At 44.3% G+C, this 12588-nt stretch overlaps 1 protein-coding gene across 2 annotated transcripts in view; it reads left to right on the top strand.

Annotated features, from left to right (window-relative positions):
• Positions 1 to 877: 877 nt before the first annotated feature.
• Positions 878 to 12588, top strand: part of large1 (LARGE xylosyl- and glucuronyltransferase 1) — a 71301-nt gene continuing 59590 nt past the window's right edge. The window contains exon 1 of one of the 2 annotated variants that reach the window (XM_080882137.1): positions 878 to 1452. Coding sequence is in view for 1 of the 2 variants with exons in the window: in XM_080882136.1 (XP_080738262.1) it covers positions 2470 to 2520 (51 nt within the window). In the remaining variant the exon portion in view is untranslated. Of the gene's footprint in view, positions 1453 to 2238; positions 2521 to 12588 lie in introns of those variants that run through there. The other variant, XM_080882136.1, reaches the window with a different exon arrangement.

Here is a 12588-nt window from a genome sequence, read left to right as displayed (position 1 = left end):
ATAACACAACAAAATTAATTAAAGTACATATGTGATCCAAAAAACACCTGTGGGACAGGTTTATGTAGTTCTTATGCTGACAGTCGGTTTAAATTATTCTTCTTATTATTAGAAATTATTAAAACTGAAAATGATTATTCTGTACAAAAAGGTCCCCATCAGTGCTATATGGGTGCTGCTGTTAATGAGCTCAGAAAAACAGGCATACATCTTATTTTTTTTAATAAAAGTATATTAAAATCAATGTTTTAAAAAAATAAGGCTTAAGCAGCTTGTGACATGGTTAACTTTTAATATCTACCAGAGGGCGTAAAAATATTATTGAAAAAAAGAAGGCAGGGTGTTGGGAAAGCAGCTAGTTAAACTTATCATGCAAATGCTAATGCTAACTCTGTTTCCACACAAAGTGTGGCTCATAACTGATCTCAGAGCAGAACTAGTGGCAGTTTGTCTTAGATGCTAATCCCCTGTTACAATCACTGGCTGCAGCCACAAAATGGCACTGATGTAAAGGATAGATGAATATAGGTGAAATATCCCAATGGCAGAAGGCTTTGTGAGATGGAAGGAGATGGAAGGACAGAGAGAGACTTTGGTGTATTTGAAGCCATGACAAGGCAAATGTTGTTTGCCTTGCTTGACCTGACAGAGACCCTGTAGGTCAAGCAATGCTAACCGCGATGAACCCAAAAATCTCAAAACTGACCCTCAGCTTTTGTTTTGTTACTTCAGTTCAATTGTGTTTTGATTGTGTTAATCGGGCTGCTGAGGTCTTCAGCCCATCAGTAGGTTAGTCAATTCCAAGACTTCCAATCCGTTTGATCGACTCCTTTGTATCCTCCCACACTTCCAGAATCCAGCGTTGGGATTGGATGTTGGCTGCCTGTCAGGAAGAAAGAGATGCTATGCTGAGGCCGAAAACTCAGACAGAACCAGGACACGGACGATGTTGGAATATCTTAACTGGGGGATTTTAAAGTGTGTTGGGAACTCGGAGCGATTTGAAAGTTGCTGAGCTTGAGCGGAGCAGCGACACCGGGTCTCCGTGTTCCCGCTGCGGACCGTCGCGGCTGTTCGCCTCTTGCCTGCTGCTCTCACAAACGCGAAGCCGGCGCTGTTTTAATGAGACTGGAACTGCCGTGTTTTCGACGCAGCACAGACCGGTGTGAGATTAAGTCTTTATTTAGCCCGAAGCAAACGGAAAGGCTCAGATGTCGTCGCTGGTAGCCGGGGCTAATAGCCGAGGCTGCTGGGCCACATAAATATCCCGAGAAAATCCCAACCTGATGGAGCGAGTGAGCGACGGAGCACGGGCTTATTTTGCGCCAGAAGGACCGTTATGACTGAGCTGCAGGCTCAGTTCTCTTTTTGAAAAGCGCCACGGGGTTCAGTGCTGGGTATTGATTTGATCGAGGGCTCATAAAAGCAGTATTTGGAGGTTCTCTGCATCAGGTGAGTGTGACACTATTCACCAATGACTATCACGGTCACGCTAACAACCCTGGTATTTATGCCACGATCTGTTTCGCTTGTTATAACCTTTAAAGTCCTTGTGCTTACATTTCTATAAGGCCCTTTTTCATACGGTCATTAAGCATGTGTACAGCGCAGCGGATTTACTGTGTGCCGTCCTCCCATACAAAAACTGGGGCATTTTCCTCTAAGTCAGTCTTAAATATTGGAAGGAGATGGTAAACGGTTCAAGTTCAGTCCCCTCTCCTAAAAAGTGTTTTTAATCTTACTGAGAGCTGCGAAAACAACGCCAACAACCTTTACTTTGCCATGTTTTCAGATATGCTAATTCTTGCTTCCCAGTCCTCGGGTGATGGCACTGAGCACACAGACAGCCGTACGTCAGCTGCCTAGCTCAGCGGCAACAGTTGCACGCAGGAATACGGTCATGGTGGGGAAAAGCTCGTTGAATGGTAGCATGGGCTTGGTAGTCCGTGGGCAGGTGCTGACTGACAGTCTACCTGCACGTTTTGTCAGATGTGGGCAGTGTCAGAAATGTGCAGCGCAACCAGTTACCGTGAAGAAGATCCAAGTTCTAACCAATGACCTAACAGCTCCCCCAAATGAAGCCAAAAAGTCTCTATCGCCCCCTGGTGTCTGGCTACAGTATAGGTCACAAACCCCGCCTCCTCCATTTTAGAAGGTGGGACTGGGGTAAACCAAAAACAAAAATTCTCCTCAGATAATTTTTTCCAAGGATGTGCTTTCGGCCATTATTAGTAGTTCGAGTCATGCTGATTCGTGTTCAAGGGGTTTCCCTTCTCATAACTCTGATTCTAATTACAACTATAATACTGTTCAATTTGGTCATCGTAACAGCTCTGAAAAACAGCTGCAATCACGGAGAAACTTGCCTATCTCTGTTCGAGAATGGCAGATGAATCCGTGGATGCTGAGAGGAGGGCAAGCGTTTACTTTACAAAACCATGACTGACTGTGTCATAGTGACAGCATGAGATGATCTACAGTAATCAACAGAAGGACCTGAGGTCCTGCTGCACTTTTTTGGTAAGTTAAATGTGTGTTTGTAAGCTAATCAGTAAAGTCCTTAGCTAGCTAGCTAAGCTTACAGTTGGCTTTTGGGTAAAGCTGTGCTCATTAGCTAATCCGTGCACATGAATGAATTTACCTTGACTAAAGAAATCACTGTTACCGTATGCTACCCGTACATATGGGTGTGTGAGGACATGGAAGGATCAGTTTTATTTCAGATTTCAGAGATAAACTTCACATTTGACAGTTTGTTATGAGTCTTTTCTCATTGTGATTACAGGAGCTGCCCTCAAATTCAGACCTCAGCACTACCCAGTAACATCATCCTGTATGTTCACTCTTAATGCAGAATACACTTAATTTAATATTGGAGTAAATTAGCAATAACTCCAGATGTAACTAATGGAATAAAGTACAAAGTCTAAAGTACCATGTTATGTACTGTTAGTGAATGCTGCAGCTGTTTTACTGAGAAAATTAAAGACAAAACATCAGGTCATCAATATACAATGAGCATAAACAGTAAGTTTGGTGTTTAAGAACGCTGCTGATCTCAGATCTGCACAGCTTTTGCTTTTAACAATGAATGTCTTCAGCTACATGAAGAGGACATTAAATAAAACCTGGTGAAAGGTCATAAGTTGTCACTTGTATGTTGAACTAAAACCTTTAACCTGGAATTCTACCCAACTGTGTTTTGCCAATAGCAAATCATTATAATTCATACCAGAGTACCCAGAGGGGATAATGTATATTTCTAATGTATAACTTTCTACAGGAGTGAATATATCATTGTTATGTAAAAGTCCAGAGCCTCTAAGCTTGGCTGAGGATGTGAGTACGTCTAATATCACACAATGCAAAGTTCGCTGTCCCACTGTTCATGAAATGCTGGGTTTGTCCATCTTCTGGGGCGGGCCTACAGTGGAGAAAGAAAAGTTTTCCTCTGAGTGTGATGCTGGTGAAGATTATGAGTCCTCCCTCTTTTTAATTATAGCGACATGATTGTGCAACATGTAGAGAGCTGCTGTTTTAAAAACCATGACAGCTGTCCATGGCAGCCACTGCCTCTACTTTATACATTACATTTTTAATTTTTGTTTAATCTTTCATGTTGTTTTTTTTTTTTGGTTGTTGTTTTTCCCCCCTGTTGTTTCTCCCACTCCTGCTAAACTCTGGCTGTTTCTCAATACTATGCAAGTCTGTACTCACGTTCTCGCTAGTCCGTACTTTGTAAGTTCATCGTCATTCCACAATTGGAATGGTAGTATACTTGATGACATCTCAGCTCCAGGGTTTTAACTGCCATCCCCTCTTAATTTAACTGTGATTAATATTTGCAATTGAAAAGACGCATGATGTAGTAGATTTCTTTATGAAAAAACAAATAATTTAAATAAGTATTTTAAGCATTTTGGCCAAATTTGCTTTTACTTTTATCTGTTTCATAATGTCTAAGCTTAATACAGTTGAGCACAATCACTTCATGACAAAAACTCAAGTTTAATCTCTCTTAATAAGCTATGCTGCTTATTGAATAAAAACAAACAGATGAGATATTAGAATGCTTTTATTTTAGTAGACACTCAAGACCTACAATAGTCTGCTGGGGTTCGGAAGAGAATTGAACAAATATTTAAAACATAATTTGATCATTTCTGGAGCAGTCTTCAGGATCTCCATATATTAACATCCTGTTTCTGTTTCCTGTTTCCTTCTGAATTAAAATATTTTTAATGTTAGCGTTTGATGTTTAGTAAAGACTCTGGGTTCATGATTCCCTATAAACTTTTACTGTGTGTAACTGTGGAGACCTTACATGCAAGCAGCTCGACTCCAGGGGTGGGAACCTGGTCCTGTGTTAGCCATTTTTAATTGCATGCATGGACTTCAAATATGTATGGGAAACCCCCACTATTCAGCAACACTAGTCAGATGTTCTACAATCTCTTTCTTTAGCTTATGTCTGACTAACAACAACATCCATCCATCCATCCATCCATCTTCATCCGCTTTATCCGAGGCCGGGTCGCGGGGGCAGCAGCCTAAGCAAAGAGGCCCAGACCTCCCTCTCCCCAGCCACCTCCTCCAGCTTATCCGGGGGAATACCAAGGCGTTCCCAGGCCAGCCGAGAGATATAATCTCTCCTGCGTGTCCTGGGTCTGCCCCGGGGCCTCCTCCCGGTGGGACATGCCTGGAACACCTCACCCAGGAGGCGCCCAGGGGGCATCCTTGTCATATGCCCGAACCACCTCAGCTGGCTCCTTTCGATGTGGAGCAGCAGCTGCTCTACTCTGAGCCCCTCCCGGATGGCCGAACTTCTCACCCTATCTCTAAGGGAGAGGCCAGCCACCCTTCGGAGGAAGCTCATTTCTGCCGCTTGTATCCGCGATCTCGTTCTTTTGGTCACTACCCACAGCTCGTGGCCATAGGTGAGGGTAGGGACGTAGATCGACCGGTAAATTGAGAGCTTCGCTTTTACACTCAGCTCCCTCTTCACCACGGCGGACCGGTGCAGCGTCCGCATTACTGCAGCTGCAGCCCCAATCCGTCTGTCGATCTCCGGCTCCCTTCTCCCATCACTCGCGAACAAGACCCCGAGATACTTGAACTCCTCCACTTGGGGCAGGAACTCATCCCCGACACGGAGTGGGCACTCCACCCTTTTCCGGCTGAGAACCATGGCCTCAGATTTGGAGGTGCTGATCCTCATTCCGCTGCTTCACACTCGGCTGCGAACCGTTCCAGTGCAAGCTGGAGGCCCTCACCCGATGAAGCCAACAGAACCACATCATCCGCAAAAATCCGAGATGAGATTCTGAGGCCACCAAAGCAAAAGACCTCCGCCACTTGGCTGCGCCTAGAAATCCTGTCCATAAAAATTATGAACAGAACCGGAGACAAAGGGCAGCCCTGGCGGAGCCCATCACCCACCGGGAATGAGTCCGACTTATTGCCGGCAATGCGAACCAAGCTCTTGCAACGGTTGTATAGGGATCGAATGGCCCGTAGCAATGGGCCAGACACCCCATACTCCCGCAACACACCTCCCACAGGACACCCCGAGGGACACGGTCGAATGCCTTCTCCAAGTCCACAAAACACATGTAGACTGGTTGGGCAAACTCCCATGCACCCTCAAGTATCCTCGAGAGGATAAAGAGCTGGTCCAGTGTTCCGCGACCAGGACGAAAACCGCATTGTTCCTCCTGTTAATTTGGGTTGAACCCAGGACTGTATAGGCGTTGGCTGAATAGCAGTGGTGTTCACCTTGGGGTGTCGGTCAGAACACACAGGACGCACAGATAAAGGTTATACCGTCTTTACTGTGATTCCTCAGCTTAACAGCACAGTACAGCAACACAGTAATGTAACCGCAGGCTTACAGAGTGGTGAGGGGTGTGGGTGTGTGTGTGGTCTGTGAACAGAACATATACAGAATACTGAATGTAATAAACATCTAAGTCATGAATTATGATGCATTAGCGTTCTTCGAATCTAACCAGAACTACAAATGGGAATTCCTATATGAACATCTACATGCACGAGTTTCATACACTACTCCCAAACCCTTACAGTACATGACATTGATTGCTAATACACCCAACAACAATATATCACAAACACTAAATCGTTTAGCTTACAGCTAGCAGGTATGTAGCATAACAGGTAGCATTAGTAGCATGAACTAGCCACATAGCGAACAGGTCGATACACATTACACTTCTACATCCACTAAATGTCTAATTGGCATAAAAGACTAAAACTGTCCTTTTCAGGCATGGCTCCACGTCTACTCACAGTTCTTTAGCGACGCACACAACTCACACCGTGTGTAGACATCCCCTGCAGAGTCAGTCTGCCAGGCGGCTCTTGCTATGTGTTAGCTCCAACTCTGATCACTGGAACATGTGCTCAATAGTGCAACTGTGCTCTCTCGCCACAAGGGGGCCCCCCCACACAGCTGACAGCCTTTCCAACACCTCCTGTATCCGAGGTTCGACTAGCGGACGAACTCTCCTTTCCAGCACCCTGGCATAGACTTTCCCAGGGAGGCTGAGGAGTGTGATCCCCCTGCAGTTGGAACACACCCTCCGGTCCCCCTTCTTAAAGATGGGGACCACCACCCCGGTCTGCCAGTCCACAGGTACTGCCCCTGATCTCCACGCAACATTGCAGAGGCGTGTCAACCAGGACAGCCCTACAACGTCCAGAGCCTTCAGGAACTCGGGGCGGACCTCATCAACACCAGGGGCTCTGCCACCAAGGAGTTGTTTAACTGCCTCAGTGACCTCGCCCCCGGAAATTGGCGGGTCATTCCCCTCATCCCCAGACTCTGCTTCCTCCTCGGAAGACGTGTCAGTGGGATTAAGGAGGTCCTCGAAGTATTCCTTCCACCGCCTGACAATTTTCTCAGTCGACGTCAGCAGCGCTCCGCCAGCACTATACACAGTGCAGGTAGAGCACCGCTTTCCCCTCCTGAGACGCCTGACGGTTTGCCAGAATCTCTTCGAGGCAGTCCGAAAGTCTTTTTCCATGGCCTCTCCGAACTCCTCCCACACCCGAGTTTTTGCTTCAGCCACTGCCCGAGCCGCATTCCGCTTGGCCTGTCGATACCTGTCGGCTGCCTCCGGAGTCCCACAGGCTAACCAAGCCCAATAGGACTCCTTCTTCAGCCTGGTGGCTCCCTTCATCTCTGGTATCCACCATTTGGTTCGGGGATTACCACCACGGCAGGCACCAACCACCTTGCGGCCGCAGCTCAATGAAGCAGCTTCGGCATAGGAGACGCTGAACATGGTCCATTCGGACTCAATGTCTCCAGTCTCCCTCGGAATGCTGTTGAAGCTCTGCCGGAGGTGTGCGTTTAAGATCTTGCGGACTGGGGCCTCTGCTAGACATTCCCAGCACACCCTTACTACGCGTTTAGGTGCACCAGGTCTGTCCAGCGTCCTCCCCCGCCACCTGATCCAACTCACCACCAGGTGGTGATCAGTTGACAGCTCAGCCCCTCTCTTTACCCGAGTGTCCAGAACATATGGTCGCAGGTCTGGTGATACGATTACAAAATCGATCATCGACCTACGGCCTAGAGCGTCCTGGTGACACGTGCACTTATGGACACTCTTATGTTCGAACAGGGTGTTCGTTATGGCCAAACTGTGATTAGCACAGAAGTCCAATAACAAAACACCGCTCGGGTTCAGATCAGGGAGGCCGTTCCTCCCAATCACTCCCCTCCAGGTCTCGCTGTCGTTACCCACGTGAGCATTGAAGTCTCCCAGCAGGACAACAGAGTCTCCAGGTGGAGCATCTTCCAGCACCCCCCCCCCCGGACTCTAAGAAGGCTGGGTACTCCGAACTGCCACTCGGCGCATAAGCGCAGATGACAGTCAGGACCCGTTCCCCGACCCTAAGGCGCAGGGAACAAACCCTCTCGTCCACCGGGAAAAACCCCAACGTACCGGCAGCAAGCCGAGGGGATATTAGAATACCCACCTCAGCCCGCCGCCTCTCACCAGGGGCAACTCCAGACTGAGACAGAGTCCAGCCCCTCTCCAGGAGACTGGTTCCAGAGCCCAAGCCATGCGTAGAGGTGAGCCCGACTATATCTAGCCGGTACCTCTCAACCTCACGCACTAACTCAGGCTCCTTCCCCACCAGAGAGGTGACATTTCATGTCCCTATTGCCAGTCTTTGCAGCCAGGGGTCAGTCCGCCAGGGCCTCCGCTCCTGGCCGCCACCCGGCACACAATGCACCCGACCCCTATGGCGCCTCCTGCGGGTGGTGGGCCCTAACCCTAGCAACAACATCTTCAGCATAATGCATTAACAATAGATTGTAATCCATAACATTATAGCTTGAAAATTAGCCATTCACTTGAAACCTGGAACTGTTTCACTGGTAAGAACATGGTCAACATTTCACTTTGTCAACATCAATTTACATGTAATTTCTATGAATATCAATAGTAGAAATAAATATTTAAAGAAATAATGTACACTTTTAAAAACAATTTTAAACAGTCCATCTCCTACGCCTTAGTGTTGGGGTTTGGCTTGCAAACTCTGCCAGATCGTGCAATGTAAGCCTTTTTTGTACAATATCTGGAAGTTGTACATTAATGTACTACACAAATGAGTATGTCTCTGATGAGGTTGTTGGTAAAACCTGCAACTGCCTGCCTTATTTTTCAAGTCCACATAAGACTTGTTTCATCACGGTCATTGGTTTCTGGTGTTAAACTTATGCCTTTCTATTAGGGCTGCTCGATTATGGCAAAAATGATAATCACGATTATTTTCACTGAAATTGAGATCACGATTATTTGACGATATTTATTTAACCCTTTAAGACCTACTATGGAACCAAGTCCACCAGAGCTTTTTTATATATATATATATATATATATATATATATATATATATATATATATATATATATATATATATATATATATATATATATATTTTTTTTTTTTTTTACATGCTGTAGTGCCATTTGTGGGAGCATTTCAAGTTGCTATACATCAATACAACTGTTATAGCCCATATTTTAATAATATGTATGCATTAAGTCCATAGTAATTACATAAATTGCAAAAAAGTGCAATAAACTACAAAAAAAATTGAAAATCGCTTTTGTTTTGTTTACATATATTTCTACTTGGAGAAATTTAAGAGGTTTATCCCTCAAAACTTTAAATACAATAAAGTTGCAAAAAATAGTTTCCCACCACAGGAAATTTATTTTGAGTGTCTTCATAGTTTTATTTTGGAGATACACCAATTTTTATATACTGCAGGAAAAACAAAAAACAATCCTATGATGCAAATTTGCAAAGAAAACAGCATGTGCCTCATTTCACTGTGGGAAGTGTTACGAACAGCTGATAGGATCGGCAAAGCGTGTTTCTGGAATATTATGTTTTTGTTCCTGCAAGCGCTTTTTATGCAATTTTTGCAAAGCTATATGTGGAAGGAAACCGTGACCAAGGACAAGCTGATGGCATAAGATGTAAGTACAACTCCTCCGGTTTCATATGCAAAACAAATTATTGCGCTAGCTTACACGGTTCAGGTTCTACAGGGATTTAAAAATAGTTACGCAAAACGGAGCGTGCTGCTCTGACCGGCTTTAAAGGGTTAACAATGACTTTAAAAAAATAATATAAAATAGTGTGCAACACCACTGAAGTTTATTTATTTATTTTTTTTTAAACTCTCTTTTCAACCAACGGCAGTCACTCTCCAAATAACTTCTGCTTAGCTTTCCGAGCTTCCCTCGGGTCCTCTTAATCAGCGGTCTCCAACCTTTTTTGCGCCACGGACCGGTTTATGCCCGACAATCCGGTTGTTCAGTCTGACGTCACTAGCCGTGTCTGGGTCTAAACTCCGCTGCAGGTCCATATATCAAACGATCACTATGGCATTACTGAGAGTTGAAAAACTGTCTAAAGTATTTCATCTTTAATAAAATGATCAGCCTTCTCCTCTACCAGGTGTAACAATTGAGTTTAACATCCAGGCATCCATGAAAACGGAATTTATGACATTTAACGGAGTTAAAAGTTAGCAGGGAGTTAGCTCGCTAGCTTCTATCTAAATACAATATAGCATGTCCTGACTGCGGGGTTTTGGAAACAAATTAAAACGTACAGCTCTGCTATCACTTCCAGCATAAATGAAGACAGAAAACTAAACAGCAGTGACGTTTGTAGGGTTACTGAAGTTGGGCTAGCTGGTATATAATGATGTGCTACGTGACCGCTAGCGACACAGCTATGTTAGCATAATATAAACAAGCGAACTTTTTTTCCACTCGATAAAAGTTAATGTGAGTGTTCTCGGTGGTCAGGAACAAATGTAATCGCATGGCAGGATGCTGTAAAAGGACCAAACTTCAGCCAGGAGAACAACTGAGATAATCCATCCACAATACGAGGTTAGTCATTCATATACTGCTGCATGGGCTGGGCTGTAGTTACATCGTAAGGTTTTAAAAACTGAGCTTAAATAAATGATTAGCGGTAATAAAAGCCGAGGGAGGTCAACAGTGGTCGCTGACTGTTTTAGGAGCTTTTTGAGATCAAATAGAAGAAAATACATAACATTAAACATGTTAACAACACAAAAGCCATATTAAACGCAGACTACTTTAGACCCGGAAGTAGGATTCGTCGCGTCATCACTGAACAACCGGATATTTTCACGGACCGGCCTTTAAGGTGTCGCAGATAAATGAGGGAGGGGCTAATAATCGGCTCAGTCATTTTTAATGATCGTTGAAAGCCCAGATCGTAATCGTGATTAAAATTCGATTAATTGAGCAGCCCTACTTTCTATAGTTATATTTGAGGAATACACAGTTTGTGGAATTTGCATTTGAGACATTGCACGTTTTTTCTTGATTCTGCTCTGGTCACTGGTCTGTGTTCTCCACGTGTAAAGGAAGGCACGCTCCCTCTCGATGGCTTCATAGCTGGCCAAGTTTAGAAGGATAAACGCTGTAGTTCGGGCATCCTTATCTGAATGAGCAGCTGCAATGAATGAATCGGATTTTTGCTTGAACACATGCCGCTTCTTTGCAGTGTTTCCTTTGAACATCAATGTTTCTGGTGTACGGAATCCTTCCAACATGGTCATTAATGGTCATTTACTAGTCTTTGATACGATAGCTGAACAACGCTAGCTGGCTGCTTGCTCGCTACAATAATAATAATAATAATAAACTTTATTTATAAAGCACACTTAAAAACCAAGGGTATGCCAAGGTGCTTAACAAGTAACATAGAGAATAGAAGGAAGATAATAGAAATAGGACCAAAGGAAGTACTAGGTATGCAAGCAGGTAGCTGTCACTGATACATAGGAAAGCAACAGGTACAGAACAAACAAGAAATTAAATGAGCATAAATGTGCATAATATAAAATCATAAAAGAAATATTAACTTAGAGGGAAAGGCAAGATTGAATAAGTGGGTTTTTAGTCGTGATTTAAACAGTGCAATGGAATCAGATACGCGGATATCGAGTGGAAGGGTATTCCACAGTACCGGGGCAGCCAGAGCAAACGCACGGTCACCCGGGACTTCAGCCGAGATCTAGGTTGCACCAGAAGTAGTTGAGTGGCAGATCTAAGTGTTCTAGCAGGAGTATGTGGCTTGAGAAGTTCACTAAGATAACTCGGCGCTAATTTATTAATAGTTTTGAATGTAAGGAGTAATATTTTAAATTGAATAGGGTACTTTATGGACAGTCAATGCAAGCTAGCTAGAACAGGAGTAATAGGGCAAAATTTCCTGGTACCAGTCAAGAGGCCAGCTGCGGCATTTTGGACTGTTTGCAGTCTAAGAAGAAGAGAAGAGGGAAAACCGTAGTACAAGGAGTTACAATAATCCAACCTGGAGGTCACAAAAGCGTGAATAAGCTTCTCCAGGTCCTCATGTGGAACATAATGCCTAGCCTTAGAGATAAGGTGCAGTTGGTGGAAGCTAGATCTCACTACAGCAGACACTTGCTTATTGAGTTCGAGCGAGCTATGCAGCAGTACACCCAAGTTACTGACATAGTCACAGGAAGAGCTAGCAAAGGAACCCAGGGCAGCACAGAGTTGGGCACAAGGGATTTTATGTCATCAAGGTGCTGAGAAAACTTTCACTTTAGCATTTTGTTGGCAGCTCTTTAGCACACGACCACACCACAACTTCTGACACCATGTTTGATGTTTAGTAAAGACGCTGGGTTCATGATTCCTTATCAGCTTTTACAGTGTATAACTGTGGAGACATTACATGCAAGAAGCTTCTTGACTCTGGGGGGGAACCTGGTCCTGTATTAGCCTTTTTTTCTTTTTTCTTTTTTTCACTGCATGCATGCGCAGTGCACTATTCGCTTCAAACAGGTATGGGAAACCCTCATTACTCAACAACACTAGTCAGATGTTCTACAGTTAGATTTAGTTCAGTCAGCTGTTTAAATAAGAACAGCATATTTTTACATCAGGGATATGATGGGTGAAATATTCTATTTAAAATATGCTGACAGCTCTCAAAGTAAGACTTTAAAATTAAATAAGCTTCA

This window comes from Rhamphochromis sp. 'chilingali' (genome assembly GCF_963969265.1).
Source record: "Rhamphochromis sp. 'chilingali' genome assembly, chromosome: 5".
Classification (NCBI taxonomy): domain Eukaryota; kingdom Metazoa; phylum Chordata; class Actinopteri; order Cichliformes; family Cichlidae; genus Rhamphochromis; species Rhamphochromis sp. 'chilingali'.
The sequence above is the reverse complement of the archived record's forward strand: the minus strand, read 5'-3'. Positions and strand labels throughout refer to the sequence as shown.